We start from the raw sequence: 18,736 nt of genomic DNA on the forward strand, positions 1-18,736 counted from the left end.
TTGAATCATAATGTGTTTGCAAGTTGAAAGCATTTTGAGTAAAGGGCTACAGATCTTAAAAAACTTTGAGCTTTAGAAACCCAAGTTTCTAAACCAAGATGAATGTAGACATTTTGTCTCAAGTTCTGAGTTGATATCGAGGGAACCGTTTAGAAATGGCTGTGATCGATGAATTAGTCTTAACCCCTTCACTCAGTATCTCTGGCAAGTTGCTAATTTCTTGATGCCTCAGTTTCCATATTCATAAAGGGATATATTAATATCTCATTCTGGTAATAATTAGAAACATTCAATCTCAGTATATATTAAAATGAAATTGAGAATCTTACCATTTTTACATTTATATGGCATGAACTAGCTTGTATCATCACATATTTATGACATAGTTATTTTGTTCTGGCAAGCAAATAAGAGTTTAATGTTTTCTTAATGGTACCTTAAAAATCTCAGATCTGCAGTGAGTGCTTTAAAGCATTTTATACTGCTGATAGTATAGAGGGACTACAAATTACTGTTGACATCTTGATTTTAGACTTAATCATCAGTAAACTGAAAAATACTTGGCTCTCTGGTGTGAATTTATTGGTTCATCAAACTGGCGACACATTTAAACAGAGCACCTTCCTACGTTTATCTGCTCTGTGGCTGAAGAACCAAGTTCAGTCTTCGACTTTGGATGTCACAAGGTAACCATTTTTTGATGCTCTGTTGCAGAGTACCTCTTTAGTGACTGATCATTGTCCCTAAATAAGATTCCATTATTAGTGTGAGTGTCTGTGAAAAATGACTTGGTACCTAAGAAACGTACAGGATTCTAAGAGAAGACCCAAATAGGTTTTTCCAAAAGGAGTTTGTTTTAATGAACATCCGTTTGAACTCAAGTAATTGAGGAATGGTTTGTTTTCACTTACCTGTTGAACTCCTGACTTACGGTTTCTGTCCTGGTCTTGCACTGGTGTGGACTGTAACTCTGTAACTTCTCATGGCCACCACAGACAGTGATTGTCCTTCATTGTTGGTTTCTTGGGGGGGTCTGATAGCCACTGTTGTAAGTGATTGAAATTGCAGATGTTTTTCAAATCTCGTACTTAAACCCACAAATAAAAAAAATGAAAACTAAGAGAACACTTCCAGAGCTGCCATGGTTGGGTTAAATATTTCTCTGAGTGTCATGCTCTTTTCATGAAATGAAGTAGCTGTGTTTCAGAAATATCTGATCTGAAATAGGTCTCCTTCATTCCGAACTAGAAACAGCACTTGATTTCAAATTATGAATGTTGGACGAAATCCCCTATTCGATTGTGTGTCGGGAGGAGGGTGGCGGTGTCACTTACCTTTGTTTTCATTTGTCTTTTTGCTCAGGATAACTATCTGATATCTGATAGGGTATTTAATGTTTACCTGGGTGTTCAGGTTGGTTGTAGCATAACTACAGCAGTTAAGTTCCTTACTTTGTTTTCAGTCTTCAGGTGCTTTTGTCTGCTGTTGATGATTTGCTAAATGCGCTGCTAGAGAGTAAAGATGCTAATCTCCTGGGAGCTTATATTGGAAGTGTAATGCCAGACAACAGCGAATGGGAAAAAATGAGACAGTCTCTTCCTGTACAGGTGTGTTTGGTATTGGAGAGTGCTTGTATCATTCTGAAGTTTGTATTTCATGCAGGCTTAAATATTTTAATTTTATTCTGGGAAAGAAAAAATGTAAGAAATGTGTATCTTACTTTCCCTTTCTGCCTTTGAATGCTCATATATTGGATATTCGATATTTACAAGACAGCAGTTGACACAACAGTTGACATGGTACACAGTGAATAGGCCATAGTTATGTCCTGAAGGTACCGTAAAATACACATGTTGATAATTTCTGCTAATAGAAACCAAATTTCTAGGCTTCTGTGCTTTTACTAGTAAACTAGCAATATCTTCATTTTTGAAAGTATTCTAAGAACATTTTGAAGATAGTCTACTAACTTCATCGTTGTTCCTTGTCTTAATTGTGTAGGTAGTAAATAATTTAGACTGTTGAATGATTTTGTATATAATTTAATGTTCGGTTTGTTTTTTTTTTAACAGTGGTTGCATAGGCCTCTTTTAGAAGGAAGATTGAGTTTGAATTATGAGGGTTTCAAAACAGATTTTAAAGAGCAAGATACAAAGAAACTTCCCAGCCATTTGTGTACTTCAGCATTATTAAGCAAAATGATATTAGTTGCACTGAAAAAGGAAACAGTCCTAGAAAATAATGAACTTGAGAAAATAAGTAAGTATACATCAGCATTCAGATAAGTACATGTAAGTCTTGAATTAGTTAAAATTTAATTAAAATCTTGAATTTAATTAAAATTAATTAAAATTTTGAAATAATTTTGATTATACTTTTAAGTTTTTAAAGAATGAAAAATCTTCAGCTCCTTTTAATTATTTTAGTGATGAGAAATTGATGCCTCTCAAGAGATGAATGTTAAACTGCAAATCAGATGGACTCATACCAAAAAATCTTGCTATAGTCTTGTTATCAGTAGAGCAGAATTTGGTGGCTCAGTCGGTACAGAATCTACCTGCAATACAGGAGACCCAGGTTCGATCTGTGGGTGGGGAAGATCCCCTCGAGAAGGAAATGGCAACCCACTCCAGTATTCTTGCCTGGAAAATCCCATGGACAGAGGAGCCTAGCAGGCTGCAGCCCATGGAGTCGCAAAGAGTTGGACACGACTGAGCGAGTAGACCACCACCATAGTTACTTTAGCTGGCATGATGTCAATAAAAGCAGACCCCACAGCACATAACCGTGAGGAAAATGGTTAAACAAGTCTTGTGTTTCATCAGGGATTCTGAATTTTCAATTATTTTTTTTCAGTTAATTTTTGGATAGTCCCTTTGTATAGGGCTATAATTTTTTCCCCAGCAAGCGGTCATTCAGATGTTGAATTTCAAAAGGATTTGGAAAATCCCCCCCATTCTAGGAAATGGTATAGCATTGTAGGTAGCCATGTGACCTGTACAAAATAGTATGAAAGGTGGAGGACTTGAATAATTCCTGTGTCAGGCTTGGTTGTAAGCCCTCAGTGGAGTATGGTTCCTAGCAGAAGAGAATATATGCCTGTGAAAGAAAGCTGGAAACACCTGTTACGGTGAGCCAGCTCCACCTGCAGTTAAGATCAAGGAGCTTAGCCTGCTGTTTACTTTACTCCCTGAGTGAATCTGTCCAAAAACAACACTGGGAATTAGGGTAATAATTTTTGTTGTTTTTCTTAATCTGGAACTTTTAAGGGATGGGATTAGATTTTGAACCAGGTTTCAAGTCTCTCGACTCCAAAATCCATACCTGGTGAGTTGTGACTAATTATGTATTAAAAACCTGTGGTATGGCCAGATTTTGTGAGACTCAGTCATTTAATTCTCACAACAGTCCCCTGAGGTACATTTATCGTATCCTGGTTGATAACAGTGTATGCAGCTCTTTTATATCCAGACTGGTCTGTCACTGAGGCCCTTCCCTGTGTACTGGGTCATGCTCTCTTCCTTAACACATTGATTTGAACTTCTCAGGTCTTGGGGTCCCCTAGTTGTTTATCCTGGATGCAGCTTCTTACCATTTGTGGCAAAAATAGCAGGAAGATTCTTCTAGCATCTCTGATAACTTCAGTTCCTGTCACTTTCTTAGCTCACCAGAAAAGGGACCAAGTAAGGTTTGGGACAGGAGTGGTATTTTGTATCTGATATGCCCAGTTTTCCTTCTAATTGTCTATCATGGAGCTGAAAATCAGTTCATAGATACTTTAGAATTAGTGGGCACAGACAGCGGTGTTAGAGGACAGGAGACTAGTGAGGACAGCTGGAAGTGCTGGTCACAAAGTGCACCCGGTAATGTGCTGTCCACTCTGTTAGTTGCAGAACTGCTCTATTCATTGCAGTGGTATGAAGAATTAGACAATCCACCTATTTTTCTAACTGGATTTTGTGAAATGCTTCAGAAAATGGATATCACGTATGATAACTTACGTGGACTTGGTAATACTTCTGGCCTTCTCCAACTGTTATTTGACAGGTGGGAACCTCTTTTCAATTTCTATTTCGTGACTATTTTGCTAGTTTATGGTTTTGTGTCTATAAAATGTAAGCCCAATTCATGCTAATCTTTGAATCAGAGGGTTGTTCTAAATTAATCCCAGTCATTAAAGATAAATACTTTATGGGTCCTAAGTACTTGATTTCTTCTTCTGGGGAGATATTTGTACTTTGCCTGTGTAATTAAATCCATGAATGTGACGCAAGGGGCAGATGAGAGTGAAAGAGAGAGAGTCCTGTAGAAGTTGTTTTAATTTGTCGTATGTGACCCATCCTTCCACTTAAGTTTTACCTTAAATTTCCAAGGTAAAATTTAGCCTTTTACCTTGTATGTTATTTATTGCAGGTATGTCTTAATATCATAACCACAAAACCCTTGCCCCTCGATGAGGAAATAGATATGAAAACAGAGTTGTAGAGGTTATAGTGGTCTGGTGTTTAGTTGGTTGAAATATTTTTCGTATGCTTTGCAGTATCAGAGGCCTCAGACTGGACAGGTCTTCCTCGCCAGTCCCCCTCCATTTACTTGACTCGCAGAACCTTCCTCAGGGGATGTTAATGCCCTCCTTGGTTCCTCAGCCTCAGCAGTCGCTGGTCTCCTTTGTCCTCTTTCCGGCTGCAGCCTCTGATCCTCCAGCTTAATCCCTAAGGTCCTTTCCCTTTTGGGATGAAGGGGCCTTGAGATTGCCTTGTTGAGAGCTCAGTAAAGGAGTTTCAGAAGCCTAAGTTGCCAATTCTTTTGGTAACGGCAGTTATTTACGTGCAAAAGTACTGTGTGAATTGATACCCTGACAAAGTGTTTTATTTAGTTCTGTAAAAGGAATCCAGGTAAGCAAGTGTTTCAAAACATTAAGTATACTTTCAAAACAGGATTTTTTTTTTTCTTTTTTAGATCCAGGAAAAATGGCACCCTTTGGTCTCTTATTATTGCTAAGTTGATCCTTTCCCGAAGTGTTTCATCTGATGAAGTAAAACAGCATTATAAGAGAAAAGAAGGGTATTTTTATTTAAAATACTTTTACTTTGAAATTTATTATGACTGGTCACTCTGGCAACCCTGGATTGACAAACAGTGTGTAATGAATCAGGAAAACAGGTTTAGGACGTGAAATTAAATGAAAGAATATGAGACTTAAACAGTGTAAAACAGTTCCAATCATTTTAGGTTGAGGACCCATACTTTTTTAATAGGTGTTTTTAACCTTATAACATTTTGTTGAAGAATTTTATATGTGCTTTAAATAATCAGCGTTTGATAAGCTTATTCTCTTTTCCCCAGAAATCTCTCGGGTAGAATCTTCTTCCCTCTCTCTAACATCCTCCTTCTATCCCTTTATTTGCTAAATGGAAGTGATAAGGAAAGTTACTTAACTCTTCAAAATGAGGATCATCCCACTGAAGTGTATTCTAACGATTCAATAAATATATTTCTAAGGCAAAGAAATAGATAGTGAGATTGGACATACTAGAGATTTACTAGAGTTGATTGAATTAGAGAAGCTGAGCATTCAGATTAAAAACTTACCTGAAATTTACCAAGAGGCATTTTGAATTTACAGATTTATCAAGAAGAGTTTGGAAATTATATATATGTGTATACATATGTGTGTGTGTATGTATATATGTCCTGGCACAGTAAAATTGTAAGCTAAGTTTTGATATTTTAAATTTTTAAAAATTTACTGTTTTGAGTTCTGTTAATGTGGATTATAGGTTTACGTGCAGTTGTAAGAAACAAAGAAGTTCTACATACCTTTCACTTAGTTTCTTCCAAATGGTACCATTGGATACCTTTCGTACAGTTTCACAACCAAGAAATGGCATTGAGACAGTCCACTGACTGAGTTAACCTGCACCCACGTGTGTGCTCTCTAGATCACACGTTACCAACACAATCCAAGACATAGAATAGTTGTATCGTAAGGATCCATTATGGTACCCTTTCTTGCCACAGCCACCTGCCCTCCTGCCATTCTCTTTTTGTCTGGCAACCAGTAATCTATTCTTTCTATAATTTTTACCATTTTAGGAATGTTACATAAATGGAGTCATACAGCATATGATCTTTTGATATTAGCTTTTTTTATTCAGCATAATTTAAAATTTTCTTCTGTTTACATGTGTCGTAGGGAATTATCTAAAGAACTGCTGGAACTAATTACAAGTGAGATGGATATATACTTGACATACAAAAGTCAGTATTTTTCTTATTCACCAGTTAATTATCGATTTAAAAATGGCATAGAAAAAAAAAGAGATTCTTTCACATTGACAACAAAACTGTAAATACTTAGAAATAAATTTAACAAAAAATTACAGTTGTAGAACTTAAGATCACAAAAGAAAGTGGGAAGATGAATTGTAAAAATTGTTATATCTAATTTCAGTGTAACGTTAGTCAAAATTTCAGCAGCGTTTTTTGAAAAACTTCATAAACTCTTCCAAACATGGTATGCATTTAAAGAAAAAAAAACTCAAGAATAGCTAGGAAATTTATGAAAGAGAAAAGTGAGAAGGACTTGTCCTACCAACACAGTGATTGAAAGTGAAGTTGCTCAGTCGTGTCTGACTCTTTGCAACCCCATGGATTGCAGCCTAAGAGGTTCCTCTGTCCATGGGATTTTCCAGGCGAGAATACTGGAGTGGGTTGCCATTTCCTTCTCCAAACACAGTGATTAAGCAGTGTGAAATTGGTGAATAGATAGATCCTTGGATCAAAGTGTGGAGTCCAGAAACCAATCCACATATAAATGAAAATTTAGGTTTTGATACAGGTGGTCTTTCAGATCAGTGAGATAGGAAAATTGGACCTGTGTTTGAAAAAAAAAAAGTGAGACCCACTCCCTTACATTATACATGAAAGTAAGGTCCAGATGAAAATTAAATATAATGAACAGGTCTATAAAAGTATTTGGGGAAAATAAGAAACTGTATAGTCTTGGCACAGGGAAGATCTTAGGCACAGCGCAAACCCAGTCTCCATAGAAGAAACAGTAGGTACCTCACTTTGTAAAAGCAAAATTCTTTATGTCCATCAGCAGATGAATGGATAAACAAAAATGTGGCATACAGTGTAATGGAGTATTATTAAAATAAAGCCTTAAAAAGAAAGGCAATTTTGACATACTAAAATGTAGGTGAACCCTGAGGACATTATGCTAAGTGAAACAAAACCATCACAAAAAGACAAATACTGTATAATCCCACTTATATGAGGTACTTAGTCATATTCATAGAGACAGAAAGTTGAATGGTGGTTGTCAGGGGCTGAGTGGAAGGGAGATGGGGAGTTCTTATGTAATGGGCAGAGTTTCAATTTTGTAAAATGAAAAACTTCTGGAGGTTGGTTGCACAACAGCGTGAATGAACTTAACATCATTGAACTGTACACTTAAAAATAGTTAATCTAAGGGACTTCCCTGATAGTCCAGTGGTTAAGACTCCATCTTTCCTATGTTGGAGGCTTGTGTTTTACCCCTGGTTGGGGAACTAGGATCCCACATGCTGCACAGCATGATTAAAAAAAATGTTTTTTTAAATTAAAAAAAATAGTATGGTAAATTTTACATAATATATATTTTACCACTATTAAAAAAGGAAACTACTGTATGATAAAAATACAGTATAAAGGACAGGTGACAAAATAGAGGAAAATACTTGTTAATAAAGAATTAATATTCATAATATAAATAACTTCTGGTAATTAAGCTATTCAAACTGAGGAATGTGTCAGGGACTTGAACAGGTAATTCATAGATGAAATAGTCAAAGGTAATTCATTTGTGAAATATAGAATAGGAAAGGATTTGCTTTATTAATAATGACAAATACAGAGGAGTATATTTTATCTACCTTATTGCCAGGAATTAAAAAGAATTATTAGGTGTGCAGCAGAAAAGTGAAACGTGTACATTTTTCATGAAAATGTGAATTGATTATTCTTCTTTGACGAACAACTTGAAATTATCAGAATAAAATACATTCAGATCCTTTGATTTTGCAATTCTACTTCCAGGAATCTAGCCTAAAGAGGTGTTTGCACATATGCAGAATAGTACCTGCTCAAGGACAGTTATTATAGTGTTATATTTAAGAGCAAAAATTTGATGGAAAAAACCTAAATGTTTACTAATAGAGAAATATTTAAATTATGATTTTATGGAATATTTTGGGTTTGTTTTTATTTAGCTATGTAGTTTTAAAATAGAATACTTTGTACCTATATGTTCTGCTGTAAAGCAGTCTACAAAGTATATATAAGTAGCAGGTAACACAAAATTTAGATACATAAAACCCAAGTGTATGTATACACATAAACGAGTATCAGTTTATATGAGCAGTATGTAACTGGTCCTCTTTAAATTGAATCAGTACATCATAATCATGTACTGTTTGTATAATTTAAAAAGAATCATCCATGGGGAAAGTTATATATGCTTATGTTTTGAAAATCAGAAACATGTAAAAAAGACAAGCAGAAAAAAATAATTGTCCACAGTTTCATCAAACAGAATCAGCAAGTGTCAGTGTCTTTCATAGTTTCTTTTATTCTTTTTCTATTTAGGTACTTTATATAGTGGAAATTCTAGCCTTTTTAAATTGTATGAATAAGAGGAATTTTCTGAAATAACTAAATATTTAGGATAAATATAATTCACACCTTTTTTTTTTCCTTTTTAAACAGCTTTTTTCCACTAACAGAAGGTAATATGCATACTATTCAAAGTCTCTGTCCATTTTTGTCAAAAGAAGACAAGAAAGAATTCATTGCTCAGTGTATACCTGCCCTTTTGGCTTGGAGTAAGGAAGATGTTTGCCGTATTAATGGTTAGTTACTTGGTAATAAATATTTCATTAATTTAATTATTGCTTGAGATGAAAGAAGTGTTTCTTAACCTCTAAATCCAAATCTAACAGAAAATTATAGCTAATTTTTTTCCTAGTTAATATTCTTGCTACATAACAAGTTGACTCGGTAGGGTAAGTGTCATTCATTGGAGAGGGACTGTCATTTTGCAGTACAGAAATGCTGCGGCCTTAAGGGAAGGTGTATAACCACAGATACCCTCTAATCATTCCTGTTCCATGTGTAGCTCTTCTTAGCTATACATCATTTCCCCCTAGTCAACCAACGAGTAAACTTACAAAAGCAAAAGAGGAAACAGCTTTTGTTATGTTTTCAACTTTTCGGATATTCTGTACTCTTGTTAGTTCCTTTGCTTGCTAATTTAACAAGCACTTATTGAGCCCTGACCATGTGGCAGTCTCTTTTGTAGAGAAGATAGACATAAAGTTATATGATAACTGATATAGCAAAAAGATATCATATGTGCGCAAGTGCAGAAAAGGAGTTTTCCACTTTGCCTTTGATATGTCAGTGGCTCTTTTACAAAAAGAAATATTTTAGCAGTGGTAAAAGATACTTTTCCTTATAGTTAGGGAAAGACATTCCAGGTCCACAGAAACTAGAAGAGTGCAGGTAGCTTCATTTTGGTTGGATTTAAGATAGTAAGTTGGGGACGAAGAGTATTAGGGTGCACAAGAATATGGATCTTGAGAATGGTAGGGCACAGATCATAAAGGCCTCATTTTGTCAGTTAAGGAGTTTGGACTTTAAGCTACTGGAGGTAAGGAACTCTTGGCCCAAATTAGGTAGGAAAGTAGTCAGAGTATCATATTCACATTAGAAAGATAATCTTGACAGCTGTGTGAAGGGTGGACATGGGAGAAGAGAGACATTAGGGGTAGAAGACTATTTAGACACAGAGCCATTCGAGTAATCAAAATGAGAGTTAGGGACTCTTGAGTCAAGGCACAGATGGAAGAGTGGAGATGGAATTGAGAGAGGTAGGGAGTAGAATTGCTGGGGCTCTCTGGTTATATTTCTGGATTGCGCAGATGGAAGTACCTTGAGGCCTTATAGGAAACCCTGCCAGGAGGCTGAGGGCCGGACAGAGGGTTGTGAAGGAGTGTACAGGGAGCTGATGTTACAGCTAGGTTACGATTAAAGTGGCTGTGGAATCAGTACTCAAATGGGGATTGTCAGTAAGCAGCAAATAGGCTGTTGGCTGGATGGAAATGCTGCTTGCGGAGCCCATGTCAGGTCGGTGGTAGTATAATCTGTAAATGAAGATGAGCTTGAATAAGGATGAGCTTGTTGGGGAGAGTGAAGTGTGGAACGAATATCAAGGGACCACCAGGACATACATTGAAGGAGTATGTAGGTAAAGGGACACTTGAAACAAGGAAGCAAGAGCTTAGGTAATAATATTCCTCACCTGTTAAATGCCACAGCTCAGATGAAGTTAGAGACTGGAACGTGGAATGAACAGTGGTGGAAAAGTAGGGCCAGATAGTCTGTTCTTAAGGCTTTGTTAGAAAGGGATGTAGAGGGCTTCCCTGGTGGCTCAGTGGTAAAGAATCCGCCGGCCAATGCAGGAGACACGGGTTCAATCCCTGGTCCCAGAAGGTCCCACATGCTGCTGCTACTGAAGCTTGTGTGCCCTAGAGCCGTAGCTCCACAACAAGAGAAGCCACCCCACTGAGAAGCCCACACACAGCAATTAGAGAGAAGCCTTCAGTCGCCGCACCTAGAGAAAAGCCTGTGCCCCAACAAAGACCCAGCACAGCCACAAATAAAATTTGGAAAAAAAAAGGGGGGAGGGAAGTGGAAAGAAGTGAAAGCTGGAGATGAATACAGGGTCAAAGGGGGAGGAATAGAAGACGGAATAATGGATGATAGTTCCCACTGAGAAGATGAGCGAGGAGGGCGTGTAGGATTGGATCGAGAGCAGTTAGAAAAAATCACCATGACGGAAACAGATTTAGCGAGCAAACTTACGGTTACCAAGGGGAAGGGTGGGGAGGAAGAGAGTTTGGGGCTGACATAAACACACCACTGTATGTAAAATGGATAACCATCAAGGACCTACTGTATAGCACAGGGAACTCTGCTCAGTATTACATAGCAACCTAAAAGGAAAAAGGATATGAAAAAGCATAGACGTGTGTAACATGTATAACTAAAGCACTTTGCTGTACACCCGAAACTCACGACATTGTTAATCAACTGTAGTCCAATGTGAAATAAATAAAGGGAGAAAAGACGGTATCAACCATGTATAAGTGGAGATTAGGTAAGGAGAGCTGTTGGGTGGGTGCAGATGCAGGTTCAGAGAGTATAGAAGGGCTTGGGAACTTCATGGCATCATGTCTCTTTCGGTTGTCTGATGAGTGGCAACGGGATTGTGTTTTTTAAGAAAGGTAGTGAAAGTTTGAGATAGTGGAACAAGAATATCCCATTAGCAAATGCAGTGGAACAGAATTGCCTTGATAGCATGATATCAAAAATAAATTTTTGTGGCATTAAGCTTTACTGTTGAGTTCCCTTGCATGGTTAAACTGGGGTTGGGATGAGATTTGCAGGCAAGGGATGCGGTTGAATGGATTGTTTATGGAAGAGAGGAGTACCTAATGGGAGTGCAGGTGGCGTCTCTAGCACAGGTTACAACTGAAGGGTGGCTGAAGACAGGACTGTTCACACAGGTCAGAAGGTGCCCAGCTGTGCAGGGGCCAACAGAAAGAGGAGTGTTTTTTTAAGATTTGACAATCGGTTTTTCTCTTCTAACCCAAGTGATGAAGCAGAATTAGCTAACGAATACTTTTCGGTTATTAGAACATGAGTTGTTTCTGTGATTAAACTTGAAGCCTCTTCTATTGATATTTTGTCAGGAAGATTTAAAAAAAATTCTTCCTCTGCCTTTCAAGGAAGATTACATTGTTATTAATTAATTAATTTTTGCTTTCTTTGTTGGTTCTCTTTTGCCCACAGGGTAAAAACCTAAGTCCTTAGTTTGGTTTGTAAGATGTTTTAAAATCTTATTGCCACCAGTTTCTCCAGTTTCATCTCTTTTGCTTCCACTCTGGGCCCTGACCATGCTAAATTGTCATGGATTTTGGTTAGTCCGTACTTCCTTACAGCTTTGTGCCTTAGCACTCCTTGGAGCGTCCCTTTTCGAGCCTTGCAGACTTTGATCTTTTGATAAATCCCCGTTCACACACCAACTTTGGGAAGCCTTTTCTGACTCGGTATAGTTACCTGCTCTGGGTTTTCAGTTTTTGTCCATACTATTCTAATCCGCTTTTAAGTCTGCCAGTACTGCTGAGTGAGTCCCTTCAGGGACTGGACTCTGTTCAGCTTTCTCCCTGGTACCTGTCCAGCAGTGTGCCTTGCATGTGTTCATTTATTCACTCTTTATTTAGTCAGTCAGAATAAATGTATCTCGGGCCTGGTGTTAGGGGGCCATATACAGTGATGAGTGAAACTGACAAGGTTCCTGCTTTCATGGAGCTTACTTCCTGGTGAGATAATAACAAACGTTAGTGCGGTAAAGGCGCAAACAGGTGATACTAGAGGAATGAGGCGGGGCATACTTTATGTACATGGGAATTTCAGAGTGGAGGCAGTATTTAAGCTGAGAATTGAAGGATAAGGAGAAATCAGAGAGTCTAAAGAGTAGGGAACCCCACAGGAACTTTCCTGACATAGATACTTACTGAGTGAACATGAATTATAAAACAGTCTGTTCTGTTTTCCAACTTTATTTAACTTTGTACTCTAGCTAGAGATTTGTTTGTTTTTTGAGAGGTGGGTGTACTGAATAAGTCTTATACGTAAGGAAACAAAGAAAAAACCAGCATAGGCTAGTTTAATGCATAGTGTCATTTACTTGCTTCCTCTTTCTTGCCCCTCCACACTTTCTTCTCTGTGCTGGGTGCTGGGTATGGTGGCAGGTCCCTGCCTCTGGAGTTTATAAGCTCATTTGTTGACTCTTAAAAGCCCTAATTTTAGTGTTACTAACCTGGACACTTTTGAAGAAAGTTTTTAACCTATCTCAGCATAGGCTTTCTTTTTTTATAGTAGCAATACAATTTAAAAATGTTTTAATTTTGCTATAGGAGGTTTTGGACATCTTGCCATTTTCAATTCTTGTCTGCAGACCAAAAGCATAGATGATGGAGAGCTATTACATGGTCTATTAAAAATTCTGATAACTTGGAAAAAAGATCACGAAGATATTTTACTTTTCAGTTGGTAGGTAATACTTTATATTTTTATCTCTGTATGATGTGGACTCAGATTATGTATCTTTAGTCACTGTTTTGTAGAGTAATAGAATGGTAGACGTTTAAGTCAGTCTGTTATTAAGATTTAACTTTATCTCATTGACTGTCTGTATAATTCGTCAATGTTTTGTTTTTGTCTTTATCACAGTAATCTGTCAGAAGTAAGTCCGGAGATACTGGCTGTAAATATAGAAATAATCCGTTTCCTTTCCCTGTTTCTGAAATACTGCTCACCTCCTTTGGCAGAGAGCGAATGGGACTTCATCATGTGTTCCATGTTGGCATGGTTGGAGGTAAATTAACTTTCTGTGTCATCACTGCTGTTGGGTTTTCATGCATATCTGTGTGCCAGAAGTATTTTCTCATCTTCTTTAGGTAATGATTGTAGTTAGCTCCTTTGCAAACATTTGAACACTTTATAGATATATTCCTTGCCGACTGCTGCTTGACAGATCAGTAAAATGATTGAGGTTTAATGTTTGCCAGTATCATTCAGTAACCATTCTGCTAACCTTTTTTAAAATATTCTCTCCATTAGCTCATTTTAGTGTAATATTTGCAGCATAGCCCTTTAAGGTTTTGTCTTTTCATGACAAGGTTTTTGGTCTTTTGCTTCTATTCTTACAGTGTACTGTTTCATTATTGCCTGAGTAGTGCGGTAAAGATTAAACAAATTTAGAGGGAATTAGAGTTCTTTTTCTGACCCCAAGCAACCAGCTGTGTAATGCCTATGGGTATTGGGTAGCAAGTCATGCAGTCAGTTAGTGTTGAATTGGTCTGAATCTCAACCCTGCCTGCTGTTTACTGTGTGGCTTAGGGTGTTAAAGTTGACCTAGTTGAGCCTCAGTTTCCTCATTTTAAAATAACGTAATAATGCCCAATTAGTAGGGCTCCTGAGAAGATTATAAATGTGCTTTTAATGTATTTAACTTGGTATATGGTAATTGATATTATTTGCCTTCATGATTGCAGAAATAAAAAAGAACAGTTCACAATAAATGGGTTAATTCTAATTCCTAACATTTAATTCTGAAAATAAGTTATTTTGATATATAAATGTCTCCTGAGACTATACATTCAAACCGTTTCTTATTTTAAAATTTAGAGAAATGAAAGGGACTTCTCTTTATTGCCTTGACTTGTAATATTCTACAGGCGGTCTGCTTACCTATTTAATTATTGTTTCCTCAGACAACAAATGAGAATCAGGCACTGTATTCTGTTCCACTTGTACAACTGTTTGCCTACGTCAGCTGTGATTTGGCCTGTGAACTCAGCGCTTTTTTTGATTCCACAACTCTGGGCACCACTGGCAGCCTTCCTGTAAATCTAATCAGTGAATGGAAAGAATTTTTTTCTCCTGGCATCCACAGGTTGCTTTTACCTCTTTTGGTGACTGCTACAGGCAAGTGAAAAGGGAGTAATAGTGAGAGTCATTGAAAATAACTTGTTTTGAAAAGTTAAAAACAAAAACAGAAAACACCCCAAAATCAACTTTGGATGTTAGATTACACAACACAACACAAAATAGTAAAAGAGCCAGAGAGAAAGTTTAGCATCTCAGAATCATCGTGTATTCTTCTGCTTTACAGATAAGAATTGAAACATCACAAGATACGTAAAGACCACTGAAAATTAGAATAATTCTAATTCAGAGAATATGAATAAATTATTTTAACTCTAACTTCTTTTTTTTTAAAGGATATGATAATAGAAGTCATTAAATAGTTGAGATTATCTGAAATATATATTCAGTTCATGCTTCTAGATTGGACTGCTTTAATGTTTGTCAAGTTTTTATTTCATTTTCTTAAATAACATTTGGTTGTCTCTGAATCGGTCACTTTGTTTGGGGTCTGACTCTGTTTTTCCTTTTTGTCATCAGGAGAAAACAGAGATACATCTGAAACATCATTTCAGAATGCAATGCTGAAGCCCATGTGTGAAACATTAACTTATATCCCAAAGGATCAGCTGTTGAGTCAGAAACTCCCTGCAAGATTGATTGCTGGCCAGAAAACAAACTTGCCGGAATACCTCCAGACTTTGTTAAATACATTAGCCCCATTACTACTTTACAGAGCTCGGCCTGTGCAAATTGCTGTCTATCATATGCTATACAAGTAAGAATTCTTTCAGTTGAATCAGTATTGTGGTTTTTTAAAAAATGAAATATAGTTTTGGGCTTCCCTGATAGCTCAGTTGGTAAAGAATCTGCCTGCAGTACGGGAGACCTGGGTTCAATCCCTGGGTTGGGAAGATCTCCTGGAGAAGGGAAAGACTATGCACTCCAGTATTCTGGCCTGGAGAATTCTACGGACTGTAGAGTCCCTGGGTTGCAAAGAATTGGACAAGACTGAGTGACTTTCACTTTCACATATGTCGTCTTAATTTTTGGTCATTAAAAAAAAGTAAAAAGAAGTTACCAAAAATTAAGGAAGAAAGGTAAAAGCAGCAACAGAGTAAGCTTGACTAAGCATTTCAGTAACGGGAATGGTCACTGTTCTCCATGCACAGTTTACATATATATAGTGCTGGCCATAGTGGATTATTTCAGAATAAGCTCAGTAAAAGGATATACTCATTACAAAATAAGTACTGGACTTTCTGTTGCTAAGCATGACTTAACAATGAAGCATTTCATGTAACTTAATATTCTGACTTCCAGACTGATGCCTGAATTCCCACAATATGATCAAGATAATCTAAAGTCATACGGAGATGAAGAAGAAGAACCAGCCTTGTAAGTTCCTCAATTTCCAGGGTTACATCCTCATTGTAAGTTGAACACATGTTGAGTCAAAGATACATTTGATACACATAACCTGCTGAACATCAGTTTATCCTAGCCTACTGAAGCGTGTTCAGAACATTTCCATCAGCCTACAGTTGGGCAAAGTCATCCAACACAAAGTCTGTTTTATGATAAAGTGTTAGATATCTCCTGTAATTTATTGAGTACTGTACCAAATGTGAAGAGCAGAATGGTTGTCTGGGTAAGAATGGTTGTGAGTGGTTTGGTTAAACTTTTGTGATTGCGTGGCTGACTGGGAGCTACAGTTCACCACCACTGCCCAGCATTGTGAGAGAGTATCATTCTGCATATAGCCAGTCTGGGAAAAGGTCACAACTTGTAGTATAGTTTCTACTGAACATGAGCTTTGACACTGTTGTAGTGTTGAAAAATTAGAAGTCAAACCATCATAAGTTGGATTGCTTTGTTAAATTCTCATAATCCATCATGATGACTTTGGAAGACTGAGGCAATGCAAAAGCTCTAAATTTAGTGTATACATTCATTCCGCAAATCTTGCACATTTATCTGTAAGATATAAATGAATTTTAGAGCTCACTTGAAGAGGTAGTTACTCTCTCTTCGAATTGTTTCTAAGTCATTTTCCCTTTGCTACTGTTTAGTAAAACTTTCTTTGGCCACATAGTAACTGGAGAAAGAGCATACCCATTCAGAAATGTATTGAGCACCCCTTTGTGTAAATTAAATGGTGAGGGGAGAATATAGTGTTAAGTAAACGGTTTTCTTAAGGAGTTTATAATTGAATTTAGATGTATTACCCTAAAACTGAGTGGGCTGCTCTGGTGGCTCAGCAGTAGAGAATCCACCTGCAAATGTAGGAGATGTGGGTTTGATCTCCGTGTCAGGAAGATCCCTTGGAGAAGGAAATGCCAGCCTGCTCCAGGATCTTGTCTGGGAAATTTCATGGACAGAGGAGCCTGGCGGGCTACGGTCCATGGAGTCACAAAAGAGTTGGACACAATTGAGCGATTAAACAACAACCCTATAATAGAAGACAGTGTGTGACAAGTGCTAAGAAAAAGGATGATGTTACTGAGACACAACTGCTGTGCCAAGGAGGGAAGACATTGATGCTGGACCTTTCAGATTAGGGAGCATTTTCAGGCAGGGAAAAGTTACAGGAATACCATGTGCAAAGGCATTGGGGTATGACTGCTCATGATATGCTTGGGGAATATCGAGTTGTTGCCATGTGACATATTTTTTTAATTTTCTAGATCTTCTTCCACTGGATTATAAGCTCTGTGAAGCTTTTAGTCTCTTATTCCTGACTTTTTTTTCCCCAGCACCCAGTTGTTGGCCTTAAATAGTTATGAATAATCCTCATTTGTTGAGTAGAAGAATAAATGAGGGACTCGCCTGGCGATCCAGTGGTTAAGAATCTGCCTTGCAATGCAGGAGACATGAGTTTGATCCCTGGTTTGGGAACTAAGATCCCACATTGTGGGGAGCAACTAAACCTACGTGCTGAAACAACTGAGCCCACGTGCCACAACTAGAGAGTCCCTGTGCCACAGTGAACGACGCATCCGATGCAGTGACGTTTCCACGTGCCGCCACTGAGACCCAGGGCAGCCAAATAAATGAGTATGTGCGGAGTAGGCAGGGAGCCTAGGGTGAAAGGTGAAACTGGAGGGTAATGAAGGGCCTTCAGAATGACATTGTCTAGAGATCGGGGCATCGTTTGGTAAAAGATGGGATCCATCAGCTGATTCTGGCAAAAGTCTGGAGCATAAACTGTACACGTAGCAAGCAGAGCTGGAGGCCATTCCAGAAGTTCCAAAGTGCATGGAGGTCAGTGTGTAAAGTGGAGAGTTGTTCTTTGTAAAATCTGCTGATGGTTGGTATGGAATGGAGAACGGTTGGTACCTGAGTTGATGGTGCTGAAGGTAAAAACTTAAGGGCAGAAGCTTGAAGAGAACTTTTACTTATGGGCTAGTAGTAGGAACCACAAGGAAGGAAAGACCACGGAGGTGAATAAGAGACTGAAGTCAGAATGTCATAGAGAATTTGACTGGAGATACACAAAAGTCTTTGGAAAAGACCCTGATGCTAGGTAAGATTGAAGGCAAGAGAAGAGGGTGACAGAGGATGAGATGGTTGGACAGCATCACTGATTCAGTTGACATGAACTTGGACAAACTCCAGGAGGTGATGAGGGACAGGGAAGCCTCGTGTGCTGCAGTTCATGGGGTCACAGGGTCAGACATGACTTGGCAACTGAACAACAACAACACACACAAGTATTTCCCTTCTGAGACTCTTACAAACTTGTCTAAAAGTGTTAATAAGTACACTGCTTCCATGAAGAAGAAAATTCCCTTACGTTGCCATGAGTTAATATGAATGTTAAATTTCCTTTAACATTCCTTTAACTGTATTGAAAAGACAATACAGTCTAATGATCTTCTAACCCTTCGTTGATTGATAAAGGACCTGATAGGATTTGTTAGCCCTAATTGTTCTCCTGGCTAGCCAGGGACTTCAGACTAATCAGTTAGCCTCTCTGGGTGTATGATTTTTTTTTCATCTATGAAACAAAAGTTTGAAATATATGTTTTCTGCTGGATCATCGAAAAGGCAAGAGAGTTCCAGAAAAATATCTATTTCTGCTTTATTGACTATGCCAAAGCCTTTGACTGTGTGGATCACAATAAACTGTGGAACATTCTGAAAGAGATGGGAATACCAGACCACCTGACCTGTCTCTTGAGAAATCTGTGTGCAG

The 18,736-nt window shown here is 37.8% G+C and overlaps 1 protein-coding gene across 1 annotated transcript in view; it reads left to right on the forward strand.

Moving 5' to 3' along the window:
* The window catches only part of LTN1 (listerin E3 ubiquitin protein ligase 1), a 58,493-nt gene that overhangs the window by 24,971 nt on the left and 14,786 nt on the right, over positions 1 to 18,736 (forward strand). Inside the window, exons 14-24 of the mRNA XM_055421693.2 lie at positions 533 to 686; positions 1,463 to 1,607; positions 2,073 to 2,259; positions 3,888 to 4,047; positions 4,960 to 5,064; positions 8,752 to 8,894; positions 13,026 to 13,161; positions 13,342 to 13,486; positions 14,385 to 14,598; positions 15,079 to 15,316; positions 15,862 to 15,936. Of these exons, the coding sequence (XP_055277668.2) occupies positions 533 to 686; positions 1,463 to 1,607; positions 2,073 to 2,259; positions 3,888 to 4,047; positions 4,960 to 5,064; positions 8,752 to 8,894; positions 13,026 to 13,161; positions 13,342 to 13,486; positions 14,385 to 14,598; positions 15,079 to 15,316; positions 15,862 to 15,936 (1,702 nt within the window). The remainder of the gene's footprint in view (positions 1 to 532; positions 687 to 1,462; positions 1,608 to 2,072; positions 2,260 to 3,887; positions 4,048 to 4,959; positions 5,065 to 8,751; positions 8,895 to 13,025; positions 13,162 to 13,341; positions 13,487 to 14,384; positions 14,599 to 15,078; positions 15,317 to 15,861; positions 15,937 to 18,736) is intronic.

This window comes from Moschus berezovskii, chromosome 1 (assembly GCF_049115385.1).
Source record: "Moschus berezovskii isolate FMDL1 chromosome 1, NW_MosBer_1.0, whole genome shotgun sequence".
Lineage (NCBI taxonomy): Eukaryota > Metazoa > Chordata > Mammalia > Artiodactyla > Moschidae > Moschus > Moschus berezovskii.